The sequence below is a fragment of the Rhinolophus sinicus genome, chromosome 16, assembly GCF_057876585.1.
Source record: "Rhinolophus sinicus isolate RSI-liver-muscle chromosome 16, RSI-T2T, whole genome shotgun sequence".
Taxonomy (NCBI): Eukaryota; Metazoa; Chordata; class Mammalia; order Chiroptera; family Rhinolophidae; genus Rhinolophus; species Rhinolophus sinicus.
In genome coordinates, this window is record NC_142516.1 from 6817070 (window position 1) to 6842353 (window position 25284).

Genomic DNA, 25284 nt, shown 5'->3' on the forward strand with positions numbered 1-25284 from the left:
GGGGCGGCGGCAGAATAAGGGGCCGGCTGCTCATAAAAGGATCAGAAGCAGTTTCTCCCCCACCCCCCTTCCCTTCCTCATCCTGCAGCCCGCGCCTCCCCCCACGGCCGCGCTGCGCACGGATGGCGGCGGGAGCCGCAGAGGTGTGTGTGTGAGAGGGGGTAGGCTGTGCCTGGTCCTTGATGCCCACAGAGCTATGGCCTCTACCAGGGGCTGTGGGGGGTGTCCCCTGCCACTGTCCAGGAATTCCCATGGGGGGAGGGAGCTGTCCTCCGTAGAGCCTAGGGGTAGGGGGCACTGCCCCGGGGGTGTTGCCCCTCCAAGGTACTCCTGGAGGGAGTCGGAGGGAGCCACTGAGTAATTCAGGCCCCTCGGTGCCCTTGTGAGGTATCGGGGACAACCCTGTGTAAGGGTCTCCTGGCAGAGCGCTGTCTTCCCAAACGGATGGGGCGGAGGAGGGGGCGTGATACAGTAGCTGGTGGCCTGACGCCGTTTGTGGACAAGCGGGGGGCGCTGCCGCCTCTGAGGGGCTCTCGCGGAAGGCGGAGGGCCGCCTCCCTCTGGCTGGAGGTGGGGGGCGCACGGTCGCGGGTGCAGCGCCAGGGGCTGTGAGGTCGCGGCGCCGTCGGGGCCAGGGGCGGAGGCCCAGGGGACCCAGGTGTCGGGAGTACGCGCTCCGCGGAGCGCCTCTCTTACCTGCCAACGAAATTCTCCAACACCGAGCTCTTGCCCGCGCTCTGGCCTCCCACCACGGCGATCTGCGGCAGGTCGAGGTCCGCGTTCTGGCCAATGGCGGAGAAGGCGTCCTGCAGCCGGTTGACCAGCGGGATGAGATCTTCCATGCCGCGGTTGCCCATGGCTGCGGCGGGCCCCGAGGGCTGCGATCTGGCCGCCGCTTCGGCTCCGGGCTCCGGCTCCGCCGCAGCAGCCGCGCGCTCCGACTGCCTGCGCCTCGGGCCCCCCGCCCTCCAGGATTGGAGGGGAGCGCTGCCCCGGACTGCCGCCAGAGGGCGCCCGCGGCGCTGCAGTCCGGCCGCCGTGCGCAGGCGCCGTCAGCGGACCTATGGGGATTGCAGTTTTCTCCTTCTGCGGGTTTTGGGGAGCTTGAGCCAGCAGTGTGTGGGAGTGTGGATAATGCGCCGAAGATATTCTGAAATGGGTGAGGGTCTCACCCCCTGGTATCAGGCCTCTTGGATAGTGGTCATGGCTGCTTCACTTCATCTTATAGATAGGGAAACTGAGGCTTGGAGAGAAAATGGCATCCTCCAAGGTCACAGTCTACTGACCAGGAGTTCAATTTGGCCTCACTGCCTTTACTCTTAAGTTCTCACACTAATTCATCTCCAGCATGTCCCTTTGGGCCTCACTTTCCCTGTTTCTAGCAGGAGAAATATAGAACATTAATTCAACAGATATTTACTGAGCACCTACTATATGGCGGGCCTGTCCTAGGCACTGGAGATACAGCAGTGAACAAGACAGACAAGGTCTCTCATAGATCTTACATCCAGGTGGCAGAGACAGACAGTCAATGATTGACCAAAAAGATCAATGAAATAGCAAAAGTGAAAAAAAGTTTATACTAAGAACAATGGAGGAAAAAAAATGGGTTGTGAAAAGAGGTAACTGTGGGTATGAAAAGTCCACTTTAGCTTGGGCGGCGTCATGGGGATTCTCTGAGGAGGTGATACTTGAGAAGAGACCTAAATGATGAGAAGCCAGCCAGCCACAGGCAGATCAGGCCCTATCCTAGGAGCCTGGCCTGGGCCTTAGACAAGCTGTGTCACCCAGGTCCCTCCATGTCCCTAAGCCTCAGTTATCTAATCTGGGTAATGGGGATAATGATAGATTAGAAATGCCTATGAAGGGCATAGTCCTGGCCTGGCGCTCAAGAGACTTTTACTGAACCACTGCTTGGAGGATGCCGATGATGACAGCCCTCGAGACAGATGGAGCATCAGCCACCCACAACACCCCTCCTGAGCAGCTGCTTCAGGCCAGCCTGGTAACCATGTTTCCCTGAAAAAAAGATCTAACCGGAAAATAAGCCCTAGCATGATTTTTCAGGATGACATCCCCTGAACACAAGCCCTAATGCATCTTTTGGAGCAAAAATTAATATAAGACCCAGTCTCATTTTTGGGGAAACAGTATTATGCCCTAAGAACCAGAGAGGAAGCCTGGAGTAGAGTCATTAATTTGGAGGAGCTGCAGTTTGCAGATGTCTACCTAGAGGGGCACCGTCATGGCTGGGTTTTTCCTAATTACGATAGTGAAACTTATTGTAAAAATCAGCCTTTACACAGTATCTGAAAGCTTCTGGTCATCCTCCCACCCAGAGATAATCAGTCTTTATAATTTAGTGTTTATTCTCTGGTTTTTTGCATATATATTCATTTTGTTTTTACAGAAGTGGGATCTTATTATACATCCTGTCCTGCTGTATCACTGATGCCAGACCAGCAGCCTGGGCATGACCTACTCAGAAATGCAGAATCTCAAGCCCCACTTATAACCTGCTGAATCACAACCTGAATTTCATAAGAACCAAGTGCCCCAGAAGATTCCTATGCACTTCAAAGTTGGAGAAGCTCTGCAACTTGCTTTTTTAGTAACGGTATGTCTTTGACCTGTTTCAGTGTAAGAACCGACAGATCGGTCATGGTTCTTGTTCACGGCTGCATAGTTTTCCAGTTTGGCAGTGCCCTGTTTTTGTTTCCTGGTCTGCTAAAAACGGATGTGGTGGGCTTGAAGAATGGATGAATAAAATCCATTCTCTACACTGTGGGGTGTAGAGAAGGGTTGATGTTCTGGATGGAGGAACCAGTATAAGCGAAGGTATGGAATCAGAAAGGAAATGAACCTGAAAGCTACCCTGGCCTCAGTTTCCCACAGATTTTGGTGAGGACTGAAGAAGTGCTACTGTAGACAGTTCTCCCCAGGCACTGAGAAGCTGGGGGCCCTGAGGGCCAATAAATTAAAGGAGTCTTAGAAATGGCTTTGACTCTCTCTCTTTTGAGCACCCAAGCGGGAGAATTCTCTCTGGACCTCCTGCAGCTTTAACCACTAACTGCTGGGCAGGTTTACAATAGGAACGTTCACTGGGCATTTCCTCTCTGCCAGGTTACTCTGCTGAGAGATTCAACCCTCAGGAGGGAGAAGTTTTTATTAGTTCCTTTTGACAGATGAGGAAACAGAGGCACAAAGGGTTCATGAGGAATGAGTCTAAGGTCACAAAGCCAGGAAGTGATAGAGTGAAGATGTGAATGGAGGTCGTAAGACTCAGAGCTTCCACGTTTCTATCCTACACTACTCCAGCTCTTGTAACCTATATATATATAAGTGCACATAAAACAGTAGCCCTTTCTGATAGGGTTTCTGTTGTGCATACAGTAGGTGCTCGGTAAATGCTGGTTATATTGAATTGAACAGTGGCCTTATTACACAGCTCGGTCAAGCCATTATATTTAGTCATTGGGTCTGATCAGGGTCTGGGCCCTTTGGGTTCATTTGTTCATTTATTCTTCAACAGGTTATTGATCAGTGGCTACTTCATGCCAGACCTCAAGCAAGACACAGGGGGATGAAGAGGTTAATAAGATGTAGGACATGTCCTTCTAGAATGGATTCACTGGGGAGAGAAAGACAAGCTAAGCAGACCGGGTGCATAGGGCAACGGCACCTGGCCCAGTCTGGGGCAAGGTTACTGCTGAGGGAGCAGCTGAGCCAGGCTGGGCCACACCCCCTCCTCTGCATGGCTGGGGACTGGGCACCAAGATTTCCCAGGGGCTTTTGGGCACTGATGGTCCAAGCATCTGTGCTTGCAGCGTCCCATCTTATAGTGAGGAGCTCCCCATGAGCCTGGAATAAGGCAGGTACCCTTGTGTGCTGATGGTTAGGTACATATGAGTCACGGGCACAGCTGGAAAGCTGGACTGGCTGGTGTTCAAATCCCACCTCTGCTGCTTTCTAACCTGATGACCTTAGGCAAGTCGCTTCACCTCCCTGACCCTCAGTTTCTTCAGTAAAAAGGGGATGATAATATTACCTAACTCTTACATACAATGGAATATTACTCAGCCATAAACAAGAATGAAATCTTACCATTTGTGACAACATGGATGGACCTAGAGGGTATTATGCTAAGTGAAATAAGTCAGACAGAAAGACAAATATCGTATGATCTCACTTACATGTAGAATCTAAAGAAAAGAAGCAAAGAAACAAAACAGAAAAAGAAAATGCTACCTAACTCATAGAGCTGTGCAAGGAGCATTTGTGATGTCATAATAATTCAGGTAGAACATGAAAACCGTGCATGGTACAGTGAATAATTAGAACTATGATGTAATTATAATCATCAGCAGCATCATTGTAATGTCTGGAGAAACGTCAGTCTTGTGAAGATAGCAAAGGGTGTCACCTCTTGATGGGAAAGCTAAAGGATCGTAAATACACTGGTGTTTGTAGGAGAGACAGACCTGGGTTAGGAGGCCTGGATTGGGGGCCATCTCAGTCCCTGGATGGTTCAGCTTGTGGGAATTCCAGGCCCCATTTCGCCCAATTCCCCACGTGGACAGAGGGCTTTGAGGGCATATCCAGCAATCAGGGAAGGCCTCCTGATATTTGAATTGAGCTGGGAAGACTGGACAGGAATTGGCCTGGTGAGGAGTCAGAAGCAAGGGGGAGCATTGTAAGGAAAATTTGGTTCCTTTGGGGACAGAAGGAGCCACTGTAGCTGGACCTGCTAAGGGGAAGGGAGGAGGGACAGCCTGTTACCCACAATTCAGTCCTGTCCAGCAGAGACGGCCACACTAAGGTCCTAAGTCAGGAGGGGCCCCAGGTCACTCTGGAAAGTAGGGTCAGCAACAAGGCTATGCCCATTGTGCCGCTCCCCACCTCTGTTCTCTGTCTCCCTCACCCCCTTTATGTATAGGTAAAGGCACAGGTGGGTGACAGCTACTGGGGAGGCCCCGTGATAAGCATATGGTCTTATATTTTTCCCTGCCTCTTGTCTGACCTGGAGCTGTCTCTGAACACAGCCTGTTTCTGGGGTTTCTGAGCTAGGTGTCTGGTTGTGGTCTCATTCTATTACCTACGTTGGTGTTCTGTGCTGGGTGCCTCAGTGGGGCTGCGATGTCGACAAGGGAAGAGCTGCTAAGATAGGCACCAAGCCGAGGATGGAGGGAGGATACAGCATCCCAGAGTCATTCATTCATTCATTCACTCACTCAGTTAATCAACCTTCCCCACGTAACCATGACATATGAGGCTCTGAGCTGGGTCCCAAGGACATGGGGACAACTCAGCAGCTGCTTTCTGCCAAGGGGCACATGACATTACTGAGGGCAGATGTAATGCCAGGTAAGGAGGTGGCAGGTTACAAGACAAAGACACCATAACCAATAGGTAGTTAGAAAGTACACTGGGGAAATAGTGATTATAGCTACCATAAAAACTATGCAGGTACTAGATCAAGAAACCTGCAAAACCCTAACATAACACAGAGCTCGATAAACGGAGATATTCACCTCATTCTTAAACTGAAAAACTCAGGGTAAAGATGTCAGCTCTTCTCCAACTTAAACACATTTCATGCAACATTGATTGAAATTCAATGTTGGGATTCAATGATGGGATATTTTGGGCAGCAGGGGGAGTGGGGAGGGCAAGGAGACAGTTTGACAAAATTATTCTATAATTGACCTGAAAAACATTTACATGATTGGCAATTGGCAAGAAATATTTTTATAAAGCATAACAATGTCAGGGGTTTGTGTTATTAGGCACTAAAATGTATTCCAAAATTATAATAGTCACACTATGTGTTGTCATCATGGAAAGAGACAGCAAAGGACAGGCAGATTCCTGGAGCAGAATAGGTCTGGACATAGATCCACATGAGTATAACAGTTTATTTCCTGATAAAGGTGCATCTCAAGTTAGATGCAAGAAACAAGTCTCCATGTGACGCTACCGCCTCAGACTTCATTTGGGATGCAAAGAGATGGGGCCTCTCTTCTCTCCCCAAACACATTCCTTTGGGGGGGGCTTTGCCTGCAAGGGATTGATTAAAAATAATTGACGTGAATCTAGCCCTAAACAATGTCCCCAGAGCACTCCTATCCACTATCTCCTCTGTTCTTCAAGAAGACAGCACAAGGTCATATACATTTTAGAGAATGTTCACTCCCTCCCCTTGATAGTCATTCAAACTCATCAAAACTAAATTAGAAAAAAAGGAGAGAAAGTAACCCGCCCATGAGCCCAGTGCACACATATATTTATTCTTCCGAAACCAGGATCATAATGTGTATGCAGTTTTGTAACTCCTGAGTTCACTTTGCATCATATTGCGAGTGTTTAAATATCCTTTGAAAACACAATTTCTGATGGCTGTGTGCTACTCCTTAAGAAGCAGACACCAGGGTTTATTTAGCTGTTGCCCTAAAGTTGATTATTTTCCAGACAGCTATTATAATGTTTCTGTAAATGACCTGCTGGCTTATAAAGCTCTCGTTTCTGATTATTTTCTTGGGCTAGATTCCTACCAGTGGGGTTACCAGGTCAAAGGGCAGAACACATTCAAGAGTCTTGATGGATTATTTGCCAAATGCTTTCCAGAAAGCAGGAAAAACAGGAAGCCAGCGCTGGCTTTCCCTACCTTCAGCAGCATGAGCATTATTTTCAGTTTTTTTTACTTTGGCAATTTGCTAGGCTGGCTTCCTGCCAGGTGCCAGTGCTAAGCTTATGTAATATGGCCCTCACACCCCTCTGGGAGGGGACACCCATTCTATAGAGGAAGAAATGAGCTCAGAGAGAACTCTCCTGACTGCCAGCGTCGCCTAGCCAGAAGACAGCCGAGCCCTGATTCAACTTCGGACGTCTCCAACGCTTGATCAGGGTGTCAGAATGCTTGGAAGCCTGGGCGATCTTGACTCGGCCCTTCTCTCCCTCCTTACTGTCTCCGTCTCGATTTTCATCGCAGTGAGTTTTCTAATCTGGGCGGATGTGATGCTGTCGCACTCTTCCCTAGCGCTCCCTGCCCTTCGGGGATAAAGCCTAACTTCTCAGGCCGGCCTTCAAAGCCACCATCCTCCGGGTTGCCCTTCCATCCAAAGGCGTCGGCGATGTTCCCGGACCCCCGCCCTACCCCGCGCTCAGGCCATGCTGAACCACTTTCGCGCCACTAAGTCCAGGCGGAGTAAGGCACCTGTGCCGCCGCCCGAGGCTGCAGTAGAGCGAGTCCAAAGCTTTAGGGCAACGGCCGTCATAGGACAGAAGATTGCTTGACACTCGGGTCTGCGCGTCCCTAGCGCCACCAAGCGCCGTGCCTGCATACAGACGGCGCTGAATTCAAAGGGAACGAATTGCCCCGGGCTGTTAGAGTTACAGACAGCTGAGTAACAGCAAGGGGAACAGGGATTGCTATTTAGTAACCACAGGTTTTTGCCTCAGTGACTCCGTGTGGGGACCGAGGATTGGGGCGCCGGGACGCGGGACAGAGTCGTAATTAAAGGGTCCTTCGAGGGCAGCAAGAGCGCCTTTTTTTTTCCATTGAATTTAGCCCTTCTCATCTCCTCTCGAGTCAAATCGGAGAAAAATCACTTTCAAACGGACCTCCCCACCCCTTTTTAGGGCACATTCTTCTGCCGGGCTGTGCTGGTCGCCCTGTCACCGGGTCTCGGTCCCCGAATGTCCAGCGGCTGGCTGCATGCCCCCTCACCCCCCAGCCCCGCGCGCCATCCTCCCCCCCCCCCATCACGGGACAGTGGTGGCCGCGGGGAGGTCGGTTGTGGATAGTCTCCTTGAAGTCGCCCGCGTGTACCCCCAGACGACAAATCCCTCCGGGCGACAGACGGACCTGGAGTTCAGGGCCGCCCCTTCCCGACGCAGAGGACACAGGACGGAGGGTCTGCGTTGCCCGGGGCCCCCTCGCAGCCCAAAGCCGCGCCCGCCGCCGCCTGGGTGCTAGGTGAGCGTGTGTCGTCGCCGCAGCGTAACCCGTGCTCCCGAACCGTCCTCTTGCGCGGCCAGCGGCACCCGAACCTCCGGTCCTCCAGAGGGCGCTGCCCAGCCCGGCCCTCAGATCAGCCTTCTGAGCCGACAGGACCAAGTGGAGCTGCCGGAGTCCTGGAACCCCGAGCCGGAGGCGCCGGGGCCGCGTGCTGCCTACCCTGCTGGAGGGGGCGACGCGACAGCGGACGGGCTGCGGGGAGGAGGCCGTGCAGTTCCCGCAGCCAAAGCCGCGCCGGGAGGTGAGGTGCGCTGGCCGAGGACGGCTGGAGGAACGGACGGAAGGCTTAGCTGCCACTATAATGGAGGCTGAGGGCTTCAGGGGCAGGTGGGGTTACCGGAGGTGATGTGTAATGCGGCTGTATCTGCAGAGGAAGGGGTTAGCGGAATGGCTGGGGGGAGGGGATTAGGATGGAGAGAAACCTTCCTCCTACCTTGTTCATGGGCGAAAGTGAAAGGTGGGGGTGGGGGTGGGGGTGCTGCTGTTATCGACACCAAATAGGCACACGGGAGGGGGTGGGAGTGCGCGGGGGGCTGGCATTCGTAAGCGGTTGGCGCAGAGAAACACTGAAGGGGGAGGTGTGTTTGCGTCGGATGCTCCTGAAAGGATGGACGGTGAGAGTTGGAGAGAGGGAGGGCGGGGTTGGTCATTTGAAGGAGGGACTGTTGGCAGGATTTGGGGGAAATGGGGAGGGTACTTGACTCCTGCTGCTGTTGGCAGAATTGGGGGTGTAATAATGGGGTGAGGTGCAAATGTGGCATGCTGTGGGCAGTCCTGGGAGTGTCGTGCTCAGCTGGCACTATTTGAGGGCCCGGGATTGGAGGACGTGGATGACCATGGACGGGAGGAGAGCTGAACTGCCTTGTGCTGGGGTTCCCAGCCTTACTCCCCTTCCTTCCCCCAGCCGCCATGTTCAACCAGCAACAGCAGCAGCTCCAGCAGTTGCAGCAGCAGCAGCTCCAGCAGCAGCTGCAGCAGCAGCAGCAGTTGCTGCAGCTCCAGCAGCTGCTCCAGCAGTCCCCACCGCAGGCCCCACTGCCCATGGCCGTCAGCCGGTGAGTTTCCCCGGAAAGGGTGGGCGGCTCTAGCCCTGCCACTTAGATCCATGTCTTGGAGACCCGTCTTCCCAGCCCTTTCTCCCAGAGGAGTACCTATTTGAGACCTGCAGGTCATCAAACGGGGGCAGAGAATGGAGGTGAGGCCACTCAGGAAAGACGGAGGGTCTGATTCTCCCAGTAACCCTCTGACACCTGCTCTCAACACAGGGGGCTCCCCCAGCAGCAGCCACAGCAGCAGCTTCTGAATCTCCAGGGCGCCAGCTCAGCCTCCCTTCTCAATGGCTCTGTGCTACAGAGAGCTTTGCTTTTGCAGCAGTTGCAAGGTATGGTCACAAGCCCTTCTCACTCCGTCGTAGTGGCAGCTTCCCAGCAGCCCCATCACATTAAATCTCACCAGATCCACACAGTACCCGACAGGGAGCTAGTGTCAGCATCCTAGTTTACAGACAAAGACACCGAGGCTTCAGGAGGTGTAAGCCCCTAAGTGGCTCAGCTGCATACAGGTCTATCTGATCACAGAGGTGTGCCCTTGGCTGTGGTGCTGGCTCTATGGACAGTACTCAGCACATTTTACTGACATTTAGATTAGATGAGACATTGGCCAGAATGATCTATTTTGACCACCCTCCTCCTCATCCCATTTGACAGATGAGGAAGCTGAGGTCCAGAGAAGGGAAGTCATTTGCCCTGGGTCACAGCAGCACCAGCAGTGCCTCAGCTAGACCAAGGCCTAGGCCTCCTGACCCCCTTGATCTCTTGAGTGGGTGTCTCTAGTCCTCTAAGTTAAGCCTGTTCCCTTGCCTCAGTTTCCCCGTGTGGAGAGCAGTATCTCAGCTTTTCTTTCCAAGATGCTGCTCCTGATACCTCAGTCCCTGTGGAAGTAATCCTGGGGTCCAGTGACCTGGGGCCAACTCATATTCAGACCCAGCCCCTCCCACAGGGTAGGTGTGACTTGCTGGGTTAGGACTGTGCTGAGGCCTTTACAAACCTAATTCCTTGAATTTGCTGACAACCCTAAGCGGGGATACACTCATGATCCCATTTTACAGGTGATGAAACGGGGGCCCAGAGAGGGGTCATGTGCCCAAGGTCACACAGCAAGTAGGTGTTGATTAGAGGGAGAATTAGAGCCCAGATCTTACTACAGAGCTGTTTTCTTAGGCAGTAGGCTATCCTGCTGTCCAGCAGGGTATGCAGCCAGGTCAGGTGATGTGATGGTTGTCACTCTGCAGTCCTGTCAGGGTCACATAGATGTGGATGGCCCTGGGAGCTGGCTTAGAAATCACAGATGGATGGGTGCAGAGATAAAACCACACACATGACCCACAATGAGTACATATATATCTCCCCCCTTTCTTTCCCATTTTAAAAGCGACACTCTTCAAAGAAAAATGAAAAAAGTATTTTAAAAAGAGGATAAGAAAAACGCAAATTACCATGTGTAGACTTACCTCCTGAAGAAAAGAACCACTTGCCAAGGTTTTGCTGTATTTCCTCCCATTTTTTTCCTAGGCACAAACTTGGGGATTTGTATATGATTGTGGTTATTGATATAAGTGAAAGGCTGTATCCTGTTTCTTTTTCATTGACTAGAATGGCATCATCATTTATCATATAATTTGACAGTTTCTGTAAAGATTGTTTTTAACAGCTGTTTACTCTTCCACTGGAGGGATGTACCTTTGCTTACCTAAACCTTCTCAGCTGTTCTCCCGTTTTTTCCTCTTTTAAATGACACTCGGATGAGTATCATGTTTGAGAGTATTTTCTTAGAATGGATTCCCAAGAGTAGAATGACTGGGTTGGGGGTTGGGGAGTGATGTTTTATGGCTCTTGATAAGTATTGCCAAATTGCTTTCCCAAAGGACTGGACCAGTTTGCAATGCCACCAGCCACGTATGACACTGTCGGTCTCACCATGCCCACGGCAACATTGGGTATTATATGCTTTTTTATATATTAATATATATGTATATATACATATAATTTACTAATTTGGTTGGCAAAAAAGCTATATCATGAATGTTTTAGTTTACATTTCTTGAAGCACTAGTGCAGTTTAACATTTTATATTTGTCTGTTAAATATTTGTATTTCTTTTGTGACTTGTCCATGTCCTTTGTCATTTTTCTTTTAGAGTGTGGCATTGTTTATCTCTCTGTTTTCAAGAGCTGATTGGCATTCTTTCTCTGCACATATGTGTATATATGTATTTGTTTTAAGTTAGTGTTCATTGAACACTTACTATGTACCAGGTACACGTGTATATCTCATTGAATCTTCATAAAACACTGTGAGTCAAACGTTATTATCCCCTTTTTACAGATCAGAGAACTGAGGCTAAGACGGGGCAACTGATTTACTTAAGGTCACGGAGCTTGTACTGTAGAGTCTGGATTTGAACCAGCTCTCACAGCACATCCCACCCATGCCCTTTAACCTTTGTCATTCTAGTGCCAGCATTGGGGCAAGAATTTGAACTGTCTTTCACGGCTCAAAAACTTCCCAAGCACTGGGCTTCCTAGTCTGATGAGGTGCCTACCTTTAAGGAGGTCCCAGTATGGTTGAGTGGTAGGCACTGGGAAACAGATCAGGAAATTGTGTAGCAGATCCTAGAACAGGCACTCTGGGGCATCTGGGGACCCAGAAAAGGTCTGGGAAAGCCTCCCAGAGGAGAAACACCTGTACGGAGCACTGCAGCATGACTGGGAGGAAGTCGGGGCAGAATGTCCCGGGAGGAAGGAACAGAATGTGCAAAGGCCCAAAGGCAGGGAGAAACCAGGCTTGTTTGAGGGATGCATGGGAGCATGTGGCTGGAGTCTAGTGGGGGCATGTGTGGGGAGAATGGCAAGAAAGGAGGTCGAGGAAGAGGCAGGGCCAGATCTCTCACCATGAGCAGCAGGGAGCTATGGAAGGTTTTATGCAGGGAAGTCAGAATGTGATTTTAGAAAGATCACTGCTGCTATCCAGTGCAAAAGTTGTGGCTGCCACTCAGTTGTGGTTGAAGTGGCTTTGGAAGGGCAGCTGGGAGTGGAGATGGAAAGGGGAGTCAGGCTGAACTGGGAAGAGGGGTAGGAGAGAGAGTTGATAGGATATGTGTCGGCTTGGATGGGGGCAGTGCATAAAGAGGGAAGAGTCAGGAGGACCCCCAGAACCATGGCTGGGGCCAGTGGGCCCCTCCCAGGGACCCTGGATATCTCCTCCACTTTGTGACTATTGTGACAATAATACCTACCCTGATAATGGCCGAGTGACCGAGGCCATGCATGGAAAGTGCTTAGCACCTAGTTCCCAGGGTAGCTGGTGGGGGTAGGGAAGGGTCTTATTATTCCAGGGACCAGTCATCTTGCTGGTTCTTCTCTGGGTCCTGTGCTGGATCTTTCACATAACGTAAGGTGTACTCTAGAGCATGCCTGAGGGTGAGTGGGTTTGCTGGGGCTTCCCAAGCCGCTGACCTGGGAGGCATTGGGAGGGAAAAGGCAGTCCCCCAGCTAGAGCATAAAACCAGCCTTAATGCTCAAGGTGGGACTGGGTCCTCAGCTCTCATCTCTCCCCTTGAGTGGGAAGGGTCACCTTCAAAGTTTTCTATGATGTTCCCATGATGCTTTGTGGTCTGAACCCTGACCCTCTACCATCCAACCATGGTTGTAATCCCTTTTCTTCCCTCTTCTTACTTATAGGTAACTTCCGTGGCTACAACCTGGCAACCCCGAACCTGACAGCACCCAGCCTCACACCCCCTCAGCTCGCCACCCCAAATCTACAGCAGTTCTTTCCCCAGGCCACTCGGCAGTCTCTGCTGGGCCCCCCTCCTGTGGGGGTCTCCATAAACCCCTCCCAGCTCAACCTTTCAGGGCGGGCCACCCAGAAACAGGCCCGGACCTCCTCCTCCACTCCCCCCAATCGCAAGGTGAGTGATGGCTGGGATAGAGCCGGTGGGGATGGGAGTGGGAGAGGGCTTACCTGGGTGTCAAGTGAGCTCCCCACTCCAGCTCACACTGGGCCCTTGGGCAGGTCACACCCCTCTTTGTGCCTCAGTTTCTTCATCTGTAAAATGAGCAGGAGGTAAATTGGACTCATCTAGTGTTTCCCACACTTGAAATAGTCCCGAACCCCTGCTGTGATTTTTGCCATGTCCAAACACCAGCAGTATTATTTACCTAATATTTCTCTTTTTTTAAAAAAATTGAGATCTAATTGACACATAATATATTAGTTTTAGGTGTACCCTAACAGTTTCCTTTAAAATCAGTACTGCCCAAGGGACATAGAATGCAAGCTATATATATAATTTCAGTTTTTCTAGCAATCACATTAACAAAGTGAAATGAAACAGGTGGAGTTGATTTTATTCATATACTTTATTTAACCCAATATATTAAAAGATTATCATTCCAACATGTAAGCAACTTAAAAAAATGAATGAGGCATTTTACGTTCCTTTTTTTTTGGTACTAAGTCTTAAAATCTGGTGTGTGTTTTATACTGACATCGCAATTTGGCTTGCCACATTTCAGGGACTTACAAGCCACCTCCATGTGGCTAATTCCTCCTGCCTGGGATAGCACTGTGTTAAATGAACTAGCTTCTTCTTCGTTACAATTATTTTAAAAGGAACCATTATATCGCTACCTAAAATGTAAAATCAGTGTAAATTAATTGCCATATGTGCAAGTAAAAGAAAGGTAATTGGGGTGAAACAATGTTATAAAATCTGAAGGTCTGGTCCTGGCTTTTTATGATTGAGAGGAGGTAAAAGCATCAAAGGAAAGCTCTGCCTGACCTGAGCAGAGAAACTCAAAGAGACTTGCAAAGCAAATACCATCCTCCCTGAGGCTGTCCTGTCCCTGAGCATCCTGGCAGATCCTCAAACACACCACGCTCCTAAGAGCGTTCTGGGGTGGGGACGGTAACCCCCTTTTTGCCTGCTCTGGGGCAGCGCCCATCGGGAGGTGAGGCATTTCCCTCCAGAGAGGGATCCCGGCCTCTGACCTTCCAGTGGGCCTGTCCTCACGTGGTCTTGTCTATGACCGCCCCCTGCCCACATTTTACATGTAGGAAAACTGAGGCTCAGAGTCGGTGGAGGTTGCCCTGGGCTGTACAGTTGTTGAGACAGAGCCAGAGTTGGGCCTCCTGACTCACAGGCCAGTGCCGGGTCGTGCAGGGTGAGAGCTGGGTGGTCCTGAAAGGCACGGAGTCCTGCTCTGGTGCATGTGCTGGCGCACTGCTGGTTCCTTCGGCTTAGTAGAAGGGAGGGAGGCTGCAGGTGGGGCTCCTGGTGCTTCCTGGGGGGCCCTAGAACCAGCTGGAGCCATGCATGTATTTAGCAAACATTTGTAAGACCCTGCATGGGACTCAGTGGTGCAGATGTCCCATCTGGCCTGGCCCTCCTGGAGATCCTGGGCTAGGGAGGAAGATGGAGGTGGTGGTAAGACAGTAATGCAAATAATGCTTTCACCAGTTAATTAAGACTGTGGCAAGTGCCACAAAAGGGAAGCCCAAGGTCCTCTGGCAACCTGTCCTAGGGGTCTGCACCTATTCTGGTGTCAGGAGGGCTTTCTGCAGGAAGTGTCTTCGAGGCTCTGGGGAGAGGCCTGGGGCAGGAAGAGGCCTGGGGCTTTGGGGAATCAGAGAGAAGGCCAGTGTGGATGTAGAAAGGGGGAAGGAGAGCTGCTGAGGCTGGAGGGGTAGGTGTGGGGACAGAGGTCCGATTGTGTAGGAGGTGGGGGAGGTGGTGTCAGGCTCGGGGTAAGAGAGGTGTACTCCAGGCCTGTAAAAAGTCACAGGAGGGTTTCAGCCTGCAAGAGACAAGAGACATGATGACGTTTGCATGTGAGAAGGAGTCCTCTGGCTGCTGAGTGGAGAAGCGTGTGGGGAGTCAGGTGGCAGCACCATGGCCAGGAGAGGGCTTGTGTCCTCCAGACCTGGGTTTCCTAAACAGGCAGCTAGAAGGAATGCCCTCGACACGATTCCCAGGGTGTTTAGGATCGCCTCTTGGCGGCTCTGGGGCCAGGCCCATCAGAGGGCCCCAGGCCCCTTCATCTCCTGGGGGACTGTTGCAGCCATTCTTGGGCAAGGATGTGTTTAAAAGGGTGGGTGGTGGTTGTCAGAATGGTTTCTGAAAGGAAGCAGGATTCTTCTTCTCAGACGACGCCTGTGGAAGACAACGCAGACCCCCCAGAGGGGTCTGAGGAAGCCACAGAGCCCCGAATGGACACACCAGGTGAGGAAAGCTGCTGGTCTTTCAAAGGGGATGAAGGTTGGGGCAGGTGGCTGCAGGATTGGTAGTGGAGACAGTTCTGGGTGGCTGGGATCTTGCGGGGGGTGGTGAGCCCAGGCCTCATCTCCTGGCTTGTTCGTGCTTTACTTGCCAATGGCAATCATTCATCTGCCTTCCATTCTAGACCAAGATTCCCCTCCCAGCCCAGATGACATCACTAAGGAGAAACGTACTCCAGCACCTGAGCGAGAGTCTTCTTATGAGGCGTCCGAGCCACCCGCTAAAAGGTCAAAGAGGTAACTGATGCTGAAAACCTGCTGGGACCCAGGAGTTCTGTACTCCTATTCTTGCAAAGGCAGGGGGTGGGTGTAGTTGGGAGCAGGACCCTTCAGGGGAGCAGGAGCAAGGAAAGGGCCTTGGCCTCTGGCTTGGAGGAAGGTAAACCTAATTCTGCACCTCACCTGGGAAGGCCCCAGGCTAGACTCTGGTGTTTTCACTGTGACTGAGCCACCTAGAAGCAGACAAAGTGGCCAGGGTGGAGGAATGAAGATATGCATCTGGGACCTCAGGGTGGGTAGAAGGTATGCAGCTTTACAGGCCTAGGATACATGTTAGCAAATTGTGGGAGGTGGGAACGAGTGATCCTGCCAATTTATGTAAGTGAAACTGGGGCCCTGAGAGCCAAAGGGGCTTACCCAAATACCCAGCTTGAACATGGTAGAGTGATGACTGGAACCTGGGTCCTGGCCTTTCTAGGGAGCCCCTGGGACCAATTGGAAGACATGAATTTGATACTCTTTTGATCATTGCTAGCTCCGAGGAGCCCACAGAGAAGGGGCGCCCAGGGCAGCTGCAGGCAAAGGTCCAGCCACAGGCCCGGATGACAGCACTGAAGCAGACACAGACACCCGAGCTACTGCCTGAGCCACCAGAAGCCCGAGTGCTGCCACGATTCCAGCCACGGGTTCTGCAGATCCAGGCCCAGGTGCAGCCACAGATGCCATCAGCAGATGCCCAGGTGCAGCCAAAGCTGCAGAAACAGGCACAGACACAGACGTCTCCAGAGCATTTAGTGCCACAGCAGGTGCAGCCGCAGCTGCAGAAGGAGGTGGAGCCACAGAAGCAGGTGCAGCCACAGGTGCAGCCACAGGCACATTCACAGCCCCCAAGGCAGGGGCAGCCACAGCTGCAGAAGCAGGCACAGACACAGACATATCCACAGGTCCAGTCAGAAGCACAGCCAAAGTTCCAGACAGTGGAGCAGCCACCGGAACAACCTTCAGAGAAGTCTCCAATGCAGCCACTGGACCAGACCCAGGGGCAGCCTCAGACCCAGCCACAGGTGCCAGCATCGGAGCAAGCACCAGTTCTAGTTAATTCCACTGTGCTGGAGACACGGCCTGATATGGCAGAAGTTGGAGCGGGTAAGTGAGTGCTGGCTCCCAGTCCACCCAGTGATGGGAAAGCTCTGCCCAGGCCCTTCTTTCCTCCCCCGGCACTGTACAGTCCTGACTGGGTATTGTCTGGGACCAAGGGTTGGACCGAGAACCAGGGTTTGGGGCCATCTACACCTTAGGCTTTAAGGCCATGGCTGTGGGCAGAGAAAGTGGCCCATGGGCCTGGGTCCCTCTGGGCAAAGTGGGAGGTGGACCCTGGGAAACAGAGTACATCTGTCATTTCAGGCCAGGAGGAGGCCTCACCAGAGCCTGTGGGTGCCCAGGTCAGCGTGGAGGAGAGCCAGGAAGAGCTGACCAGTGGTCTGGATGTGGGGGAATGTGAAAAAAGAGCAAGGGAGATGCTCAGGGTGGGTAGAGATGCTGACGTGACCACTACGCCCAGCTGTGGGAGGGCCTCTTCCCGCCCCAGCCCACCTCTGGGCCCCATCACATTTCCTCACCTGGTAGATGTGATGGCAGCCCTCCACCTGGATTTGATGGTGGCTTGTTGAACTCATGCTGTCTTGTTGCCTTCACATGCCTTTGCTCTGAAGATGTGGAAGTACTTGTGGTGACAAGAATCCCTTCTAACCTGCTCATTACAAAACTAGTGCCCCTAGTCCCCTGACATGGGTGACGTGGCTCTAATGGAGAGAGCAGAGTGGCAGCCCGTGCCGGGGGATCAGGACCCAGCTTTGCCTCACACTAATTGTGGCCAAACCCATTGCATTCTTTGCATCTCAGTTTCTCCATCTGTCATGTGAGGATTGGGGTGGGTGGACTTGAGAGTTAGGTGGGACTGGGTTGGAATCCTGACTGTAATGCGTCCTAGCTGTGTGAGCTTGGGAAATCACCCAATGGCTCAGAGCCTCAGATTTCCCCTATGTAAAGTGGACTGTCAGGAGGGCCTGATGAGACAGTGCCCATAGATGTTTAGCACTGGGGCTGGCCCCCCATAAGTGCCCAGCTGGTGGTAGCTCTGCTTCTGCTTCCGGTGCAGGTGTGGGGTACTGGGGGCTCCCTGAAGGTCACCATCCTGCAGAGCAGTGACAGTCGGGCCTTTAGCACTGTATCCCTCACACCCGGGCCCCGTTCTGGCGACTCCATCTCTGCCACTTCTGCTGCCACCAGCACACCCTCTAAGCAGACCCTCCAGTTCTTCTGCTACATCTGCAAGACCAACTGCAGCAGCCAGCAGGTACTGCCAACTGGGCCCTGGGGGTTGGGTAGGTCGAGGGGAGGGGCTGAGTGGGATGCCAAGCCTGCCTTTACCACGACCGCCTGAGTGGCCACATGGGGCGCCATGAGCCCCGCCCCTGGCAGCCCTGCACTTGCTCAGAAAACATTTTCTGACCAGCCACGAAGGCAGGATTTTAGAGTCAGGCAGAGCTGGTATAAATTGGTCCTGACTAGCTGTGTAGCCCTCGCAAGGTGAATTTCTGCCTTCCTGCCTCGGTTTCTTTATGCATCAGATGAGGAAACATTTAGAATCCACCTCACTGGGTGGTTCTGAGGATTCCACGACTTCACATTGAAGCCCTGAGCCACAGGCTTGGTCCAGAGAAAGCATAGCATTAATAACAGCTTCCCGCTCATATTAGTGCTCCTCGTGCTGCTGTCACTCGGTGCCTCTCCTGAGCAGAGCTGGGGACCTGGAAGTTAATCAGACCGCTGCTTGTCTTTGAGGCACTCACACAGCTCCAGGATGAGCAGAAGCATTGGCTACTGTGCGCTCACTCTGTGCCTCAGTTTACCAGTCTTCTCTGGCCCACACAGGGTTGTAAGAGAAATGGCCTCAGCGGTGGTGGGGTGGCCATGCAGCTGAGGTTGGAGACCTCCTCTGTGGGCCCCGCCCTGACCGCCATTCCAGGGCTCTCGCCTCATGCCCCTCCCTTGCTCCTTTGTATTGAAGGAGTTCCAGGACCACATGTCGGGGGCCCAGCACCAGCAGCGGCTCGGAGAGATCCAGCACATGAGCCATGCCTGCCTCCTGTCCCTGTTGCCCGTGCCCCGGGATGTCCTGGAGAGAGAGGATGAGTGAGTGAGGATCTCAGAGGCTCTATACTGAGGGGTGGGCAGTCTCGCAGGCCAGGCAAGGCTGGGAGGGGCCCTGAATCTACCGTCTGCAAGGTCTGCCTTTGTACTTAGCATTGCCTTTCCCCAGAGGCCTCTTCGCAGCAACTGTGTGGCCTTGGACCTCAGTTTTCCTCGTCTGTAAAATGGCCTGGTGATGGGTGTAATGCAGGAGTTCATGACCCAGATAGTTCATTAAGGTTCCTGCCATCCAGACGGGAAGAGTGTGACCATCCAAGTGGGAAGGAAGTGGGTTGCCCACTTGTGGCACTGGGGCTGCTTCTCGTCCCCAGCACATGTCCGGACCCCACTACGGGGGTATAACGGTAAGGCTCAGTTCATCTTGTGGTCCGAGGTTCGAGCTACCCTCCGTGTGCCCCTTTCACTGTCATGGACGCTTGGTCAGTCAGAATCACCAGCCCTCCTAGAGTCTGAGACTGGCTGTCGGCGTGGGAAGGTGGGAGCTGGAGGACCTCGCACGACCCGTGGGCAGTCACAGAGGCCGGTAGGGGCTGGGAGGTGTCTTCAGAGAGAAGCAGGTCATGTTGGCTTAGGCCATCCGGGGGACATGGGCTCTGTCTCCCAGGATAGCTGTCCCTCAGATCCCGGTCCCCTAGTTTTTCAGGAGAATCCGGAAACCCAGATTTGTAGGTGGAGTCTCCCAATTTCAAAATGTTAACAGCTAGTTCCCAATTAACACAAACCAAACCTCGTGGAGGCCAAATGAAACACTTCCACAGGCTGGACAGACCCTGAGGCCATCCGTGGTCAGGGACTCTGCCGTGAGCATTACAGAGGGTCATAGCTTGCACTCCCAAGTGGGATGAGGGGACAGGTGCCCTGAGTGACAGGGAGCGCTCTCTCCAAAGGTAGCAGTGTCTCTGCTAGCATTCCTCACTTTGCGAAGAGCTTCCCTACGTGGCTTTGCAGTATGTTCTCGAGCTTTAAACCTCCCCTGCCCGCTGACCTAGGACGTATACTTAGGTGACGTCATCATAAACACAGGAGAAAGGGCACTCACAAAACATTCCTTGCAGAGGTAATGTCATAATGAAAAATGTCATTGGAAATTATCTAAAATATCCCAAACTGGAGGATTAGGTAGATCGGTTAAGTCCACGTGGTGGAACAACTGATAGATAGGACAGTGGCAGGAATTTATGATAATGTGGAAACGTGCTTGATTCAGTGTCAAGTGAGAACAGGAGTCAAAGTTGCATTTGCAGAATGAGCTTCATGATGTCAAAATAGATCTCGTCACACGAGAACATGGCACAGAGGTAGCCCAAGCTCGGAACAAGCTTCCGGTGGAGGGGATTTGTTGACCTGTCTCCTGATGACGCCTCCCCTGGAATCCGGACTTGGCCCCCTAAAGGCCACGCAGAACGTGGCAGTCCTTCAGAGAGGCTGCCTGTCCTTCCTTCATCTGACACAGTCAGAAACTCAAGGCCGATCCCGTGCCAGGCCCTGGGGATTCTGGGATGCAGTCCTGGCTTCCCAGAGCTCCCCATAGCCCAGTGCGGGTGGAAAATGGATGAGGTCCTGCCAATCCATTGTGGACAAAGCTGTAGCCGTGACACATTGGGGCCTCAGAGGGGGGCGTGGCCTTACTGGGATGGGGACAGGTCCAGGAATGGGGGGAGGGGCAAGAACAACTCTGGGAACAAAAGGGTGTTTAAACTGAAGGATAAAGGGGAATTTTCAAGGCCAGACATCCTCCGTTGTATCACTGTCCTGGTGGCCCCTCGGTATCCCAAGTGCTTCTGAATCTCATTCTGCAACCCCTTCCCCCCCCGCCCAAGTTTCCTTGGTTATTATTTAAGTATTGTTCCAGATGAATCTCAGACCCATTTTGTTAAGTTTCCAAGAAAGATCCTATTGGAATGGCACTTGGATTATGGAGCACCTGGGAGACTCTGTCTTTCCAGTAAACATAGTGTCACACTACACGTTTTGATTGTCCCTCAGAGAGCCTCCACTGAGGCGCTGGTGCAACACCTGCCGCGTCTACTACATGGGGGACCTGATCCAGCACCGCAGGACACAGGACCACAAGGTATGAGGGCACACATGCTGCGAAGGCACCCCCTGTGCTGTCTCCAAGCCGAGGGCTGGAGGGGAGAGAGCCCCGGTTGGGAGTGGAAGGTCAGTGTCAGCCTTTGTCTCTGCGTGGCCATAACTCTAAAGTGTGGCTTCTCGATGAGTCAGTCATGTTTCTTCTCTGGGCTTCAGTTTCTCCTTCTACTCAGGGTGGGCGAGGTGCCATCTCACCATGCCATTCACCTACGGGGCTCGTGGGGCTCCTCTTGGTGGTTATCTTCTCTCCCTATTTTCCCTCTGTCCTTTCTGTTGCCACCTGCCATCCCACTTTGGAGCCAGAGGCATAGGGAGGGGACATGTTGCCCATGTTTGGTACAGGGGCGAGCGCAGCCAGCTGATTACAGATGTGGTAGCCTGCAGGTGGGAAGCGAGGTCTCGCTGGCTGCACCTGGGGACACTGCCTGCCACCCACTGGGCCTGCCCTTCTTTCCCCAGATCGCCAAACAGTCCCTGCGACCTTTCTGCACTGTTTGCAACCGCTACTTCAAGACCCCCCGCAAGTTTGTGGAGCACGTGAAGTCCCAAGGGCACAAGGACAAAGCTAAGGAGGTAACCCCAGCTCCCTCGAAGGACATGGGCCCAGAGATGTACAGAGCCTTGGCCAAGGCCACACAGCAATTTGAGATTTATCCCAGACCGTGCTCACCGCAGGTCTGGAGGCATTGGAATTCCCAGGGGTATGAGGTGCATGGGGTGTGGCACCTTGGCTGCCCTGAGCTGACCTGAGCCCTGGCCCACTCCCCTGGGCAGCTGAAGATGCTCGAGAAGGAGCTACCTGGCCAAGAAGAGGACCACTTCATCACAGTGGACGCTGTGGGCTGCTTTGAGGGAGATGAGGAAGAGGAGGAGGACGACGATGAAGAAGAAGAAGAAGAAATTGAGGTTGATGAGGAATTCTGCAAGCAGGTGCTTGGGGGCGGAGGGGACTCGGGAGGCAGGCTGGAGGCTGGACATCTCCCAGGGGCCAGGAGCCACTGTGCTGGCATTTGTAGGCACTACCACAGGGCACAGTTGAGTATTAATAGGAACTGTATTCTAGATGACTATGTGTAAATATCACAATGACCGGTGACAGGTGAAATATGTGAGGGCCTCGAAGGTCCGGCTGAAATTCTGAATTGAGGAAGGGAAAGGACCCCTTGGCTGAGGGCACAGCCTCAGTAAGTGGGGGAGCTATGTGGTGTATACAGTAAGGCCAGTGTAAGAGGATAATGAAGGTGACAGCGAGAGCAGGCGACAGTTGTTGAGCACCTACTATAGGCCAGGCATGTATCAAGCACTTTCCTGGCAGAATCTTACCAATTTGGATGCCAGGAAATGCGACTCCAGAGCCTGTGCTCAGAACGCCCCCGCCCCTCTGCCTCCCATGAGCGAGAAGCTGGAGGATTGTGGATTCTTTTCAGTTTAACAAATGCTTCCGGAGCACTCGTTCTGGGCCAGGCCCTGCCCCAGTGCCTGACACCAGAGCTACGTGGAGACCGAGGCCTGGCCCCTGCCCTCACAGAGCTCACCCGTTCCAGTCCATAGTGGTGATGGGGCAGCAGAAAGGGGGCACCGAGGGGCTGTAGATGGAGGGCGGCAAGGGCGACCTGCAGCCCCGAGCAGGTTAGGGGTGAAGCTGGCTTGGTATTCGGCAGTCAGCAGGGGTGTCCCAGGCAAGCCCCTTGGCCTCTCTGAGCCTCAGTTTCCTCTGCTCAGAAGTAATAGCCCTCAGGCTGTGGGGGAGGGCCGCAGCCCAGGGTAGCAAATGTCAGTGGTCGTCACTCTTAAAAGCCATGTTTGTTTGCTTGGTATGTGGCGGAAGGCACTGCTAGGCATGGTGGGGCTGATGTGCTGGAGTCAGATAGTCTCATCTGGAAGGGGCTTATGTCCAGCAGGTGAAATGAGGGGTCCTAGGTGACCTGAAAGCCACCCACTCCCCAGGAATGAGGTCACTGCAGCACCAGGTAGGACCTTAGGGACCTGGCAGGGTGCTCACAGCTAAAAGTGTAACCAGGACTTGGGGCCCACCAGGGTTCACCGCCCTCCTCCTCGCTAAACCAGCTGTGTGACCCTGGGCAAATAAGTTCATGTGCCTGGGCCTCAGTTTCCTGTTATGCAAAATGGGTGAACCATAGCAGGTTGTGAGGATTCAATGAGATGACGTGTGACGCGTTGGGCACCCCTGGCACCTAATATGGCCCCTGTGGGAGCAGGCCTTCCTGGAGGAGGGCGCGGATGGAGCTGAGCCCCGGAAGTACGGGTTGGGCAGGGCACTCGGGCGCAGGATCAGCACGTGCGAGGCTCAGAGAATGCCACCCACAACCTCCTCGAGATCAAGGGGACATTGTGCTTGAGAGCATGGGTGGGTTCCTGGCCCCCAACCTGCATTCAGGGGCTGGGGTCTTGGGGAAGCCAGATCCGAGGCCACACTTGCGTGTTTCCAGGTGAGGTCCAGAGATATATCCACAGAGGAGTGGAAAGGCTCAGAGACCTACAGCCCCAATACCGCATATGGTAAGACCCCAGCCCTGAGCCCAACCTCCAGGGGACACCCCCCAGATCGCAGCCACGACATCCTGGCCTATCCCCTTGTCTTCACTTCTCCCACCTGGAGCGTGGGAGAGCACATGGGCCCCTAAAGAGGGCAGGACACCTGGCTGGCGTGAGGGATGTGAACACAGAGACCCTGCTGTCCCACAGGTGTGGACTTCCTGGTACCTGTGATGGGCTATGTCTGCCACATCTGCCGCAAGTTCTACCACAGCACGTCGGGGGCGCAGCTCTCCCACTGCAAGTCCTTGGCTCACTTCGAGAACCTGCAGGTGACTCACACTTTATTCGAGCTGATGGGGCTGATGGCCAATGGCCACCTCCCCGCTACACTTGACCTCAGCCCCAGCTACACTCCACAGGGAGGCCCTGCCCACAGAGGGACAGAGCCGGGGTGGGGCCGGGCTCTTTCTGCTGTTGTTCTGGGGGGGGGGTTGCTGAGGGACAGGCTGTTAGCTCTAGAGCTCTGGCCCAGGGAGGCTGAGCGTATCACACAGGGTCACACAGCATGTCCAATCTGTCTCAGCCTGGCTGGGGAAGCGGCTGCTGGCCAGCACACCAGGGAGGGAGGGAGCCCTGCCTCACCCACACCTTCTGTGTCCAGAAATACAAGAAGGCCAAGAAGCCCAGCCCCGCCACCACCAGGCCCGTGAGCCGCCGGTGTGCCATCACCGCCCGGAACGCCTTGACTGCTCTCTTCACCTCCAGCGGCCGTTCCCATACGCAACCCGGTATCCAGGACACAGCCAAACACCCCAGCAAGGTGACAGACCAGCCCCCCCAGCCCCCACCACCCCGGCGCTCAAACCGCCTCAAAACCTGATAGAAGGAGTTCTCTACACCCACCCCATCTGGGTCCAGATCTGTGCTTTTAGGAGTCTGCATGAACTTTGACATGGTTGGTGTTTTTACTCAAAAATCCAATAAAAGGTAGTTTGGCTGTATAGTCCCCACCAGCACTTGTGTCTGGGGAGACGGGAAGGGGAGCACCCCAACCAGCGCCCAGCCTCTCAGGCAGTGTGAGGGCGGAACCGGCCTAACCAGGGAACCTGGGATCACGACGCACTTCACCTCTGAGCCTTGCTTTCCCTCTTAATAATGTATCAGGGCGAGGAAAGTACCTTCAAGTAAGGTCTCATTTAATCTTCACGGTGACTCTAGGAGAGACGTCTTGTTACCTCCAAATTACAAATGAAGAAACTAAGGCCTGGCAAGGTCAAGTGACTTGCTAAAGGTCATACATCGGGTGAGTGGCGAGGATGTGACCCCAGGCTGAAGCTCTGCACCCCTGTGCTAGCCTAGTCTCTCTCTCCAGCTGGATCCTGTGGAAATTGCAGTGCAGGAAGGGGGGGGGCCCTCGCTGCTCCTCTGGTTCTGAGTTCATGGTTCACGCCCTTCTCGTCAGCTGACCTTATAATGAACCATCCGTGAATGTGGCCCAGCCTATGTTGGATCTTTACTTCTGCTATCTCCCCCTTTGGAAAGACCCCTGCAGAAACAAGCAGACCAACCCTGCTATTGGCCAACTGGAGAGGGGCCGAGAGCAGGAGGGCGGTGCCCAAGGTTATACAGCATGTTTTGGTGTTGGCTGTCTTAGTGAAAAGCCCTAGTACCCAGAGAAGCTAAGCTTATCACACAGTGTCACACAGCATGTCCGACGCTGTCTCAGCCTGGCTGGGGAAGCAACTGCTGGCCAGGAGCACACCAGGTGGGGAGGAAGTCCTGACTTCACCTGCACCCTATGTCCGGAAATACACGAAAGTCAAGAACCTCAAGCCCAAGCGTCGCGAGTGTGTGAGCAACGTCTGGAAAGTCTTGACCGCTCTGTTCACCTGTCAGCCACAGGGG

The 25284-nt window shown here is 53.3% G+C and overlaps 2 protein-coding genes across 39 annotated transcripts in view; one reads left to right on the forward strand and one right to left on the reverse strand.

Annotated features, from left to right (window-relative positions):
- Nucleotides 1–970, reverse strand: part of DNM1 (dynamin 1) — a 40194-nt gene extending 39224 nt beyond the window's left edge. For all 24 annotated transcript variants that reach the window (XR_012495961.2, XR_016019492.1, XR_012495966.2 and 21 more), the window contains exon 1: nucleotides 697–970. Coding sequence is in view for 16 of the 24 variants with exons in the window: in XM_074331091.2 (XP_074187192.1) it covers nucleotides 697–857 (161 nt within the window). In the remaining 8 variants the exon portion in view is untranslated. The remainder of the gene's footprint in view (nucleotides 1–696) is intronic.
- Nucleotides 1–24380, forward strand: CIZ1 (CDKN1A interacting zinc finger protein 1). Of its 15 annotated transcripts, XM_088793607.1 has the most exons (20): nucleotides 1–143; nucleotides 2411–2617; nucleotides 6800–6987; nucleotides 8111–8258; nucleotides 8922–9072; nucleotides 9283–9398; nucleotides 10941–11012; nucleotides 12756–12985; nucleotides 15208–15298; nucleotides 15480–15591; nucleotides 16109–16719; nucleotides 16978–17099; nucleotides 17732–17929; nucleotides 18644–18768; nucleotides 20773–20860; nucleotides 21340–21453; nucleotides 21655–21810; nucleotides 23331–23400; nucleotides 23587–23708; nucleotides 24041–24380. In XM_088793607.1, the coding sequence occupies exons 3-20, from the start codon at nucleotides 6913–6915 to the stop codon at nucleotides 24257–24259; spliced, it is 2820 nt and encodes a 939-aa protein (XP_088649733.1). In that variant the 5' UTR covers nucleotides 1–143; nucleotides 2411–2617; nucleotides 6800–6912; the 3' UTR covers nucleotides 24260–24380. The 15 variants fall into 15 exon arrangements, with proteins under 15 accessions (XP_088649733.1, XP_074187215.2, XP_074187213.2 ...); XM_074331112.2 differs by lacking the exons at nucleotides 1–143; nucleotides 2411–2617; nucleotides 6800–6987 and having other exon boundaries at nucleotides 8083–8258; nucleotides 16109–16421; nucleotides 16518–16719; XM_074331109.2 differs by lacking the exons at nucleotides 1–143; nucleotides 2411–2617; nucleotides 6800–6987 and having other exon boundaries at nucleotides 8089–8263; nucleotides 16109–16433; nucleotides 16518–16719.
- The last annotated feature ends 904 nt before the right edge of the window (nucleotides 24381–25284 follow it).

Excerpts from the sequence above, each read along its gene's own strand:
- CIZ1 (XM_088793607.1), top strand. The coding sequence starts at position 6,913 with ATGCTTGGAAGCCTGGGCGATCTTGACTCGGCCCTTCTCTCCCTCCTT. Across the intron at positions 6,988-8,110 it reads CCGTCTCGATTTTCATCGCA|GACCAAGTGGAGCTGCCGGA; the intron begins GTGAGTTTTCTA and ends CTGAGCCGACAG. Across the intron at positions 11,013-12,755 it reads CATGCCCACGGCAACATTGG|GTAACTTCCGTGGCTACAAC; the intron begins GTATTATATGCT and ends TCTTACTTATAG.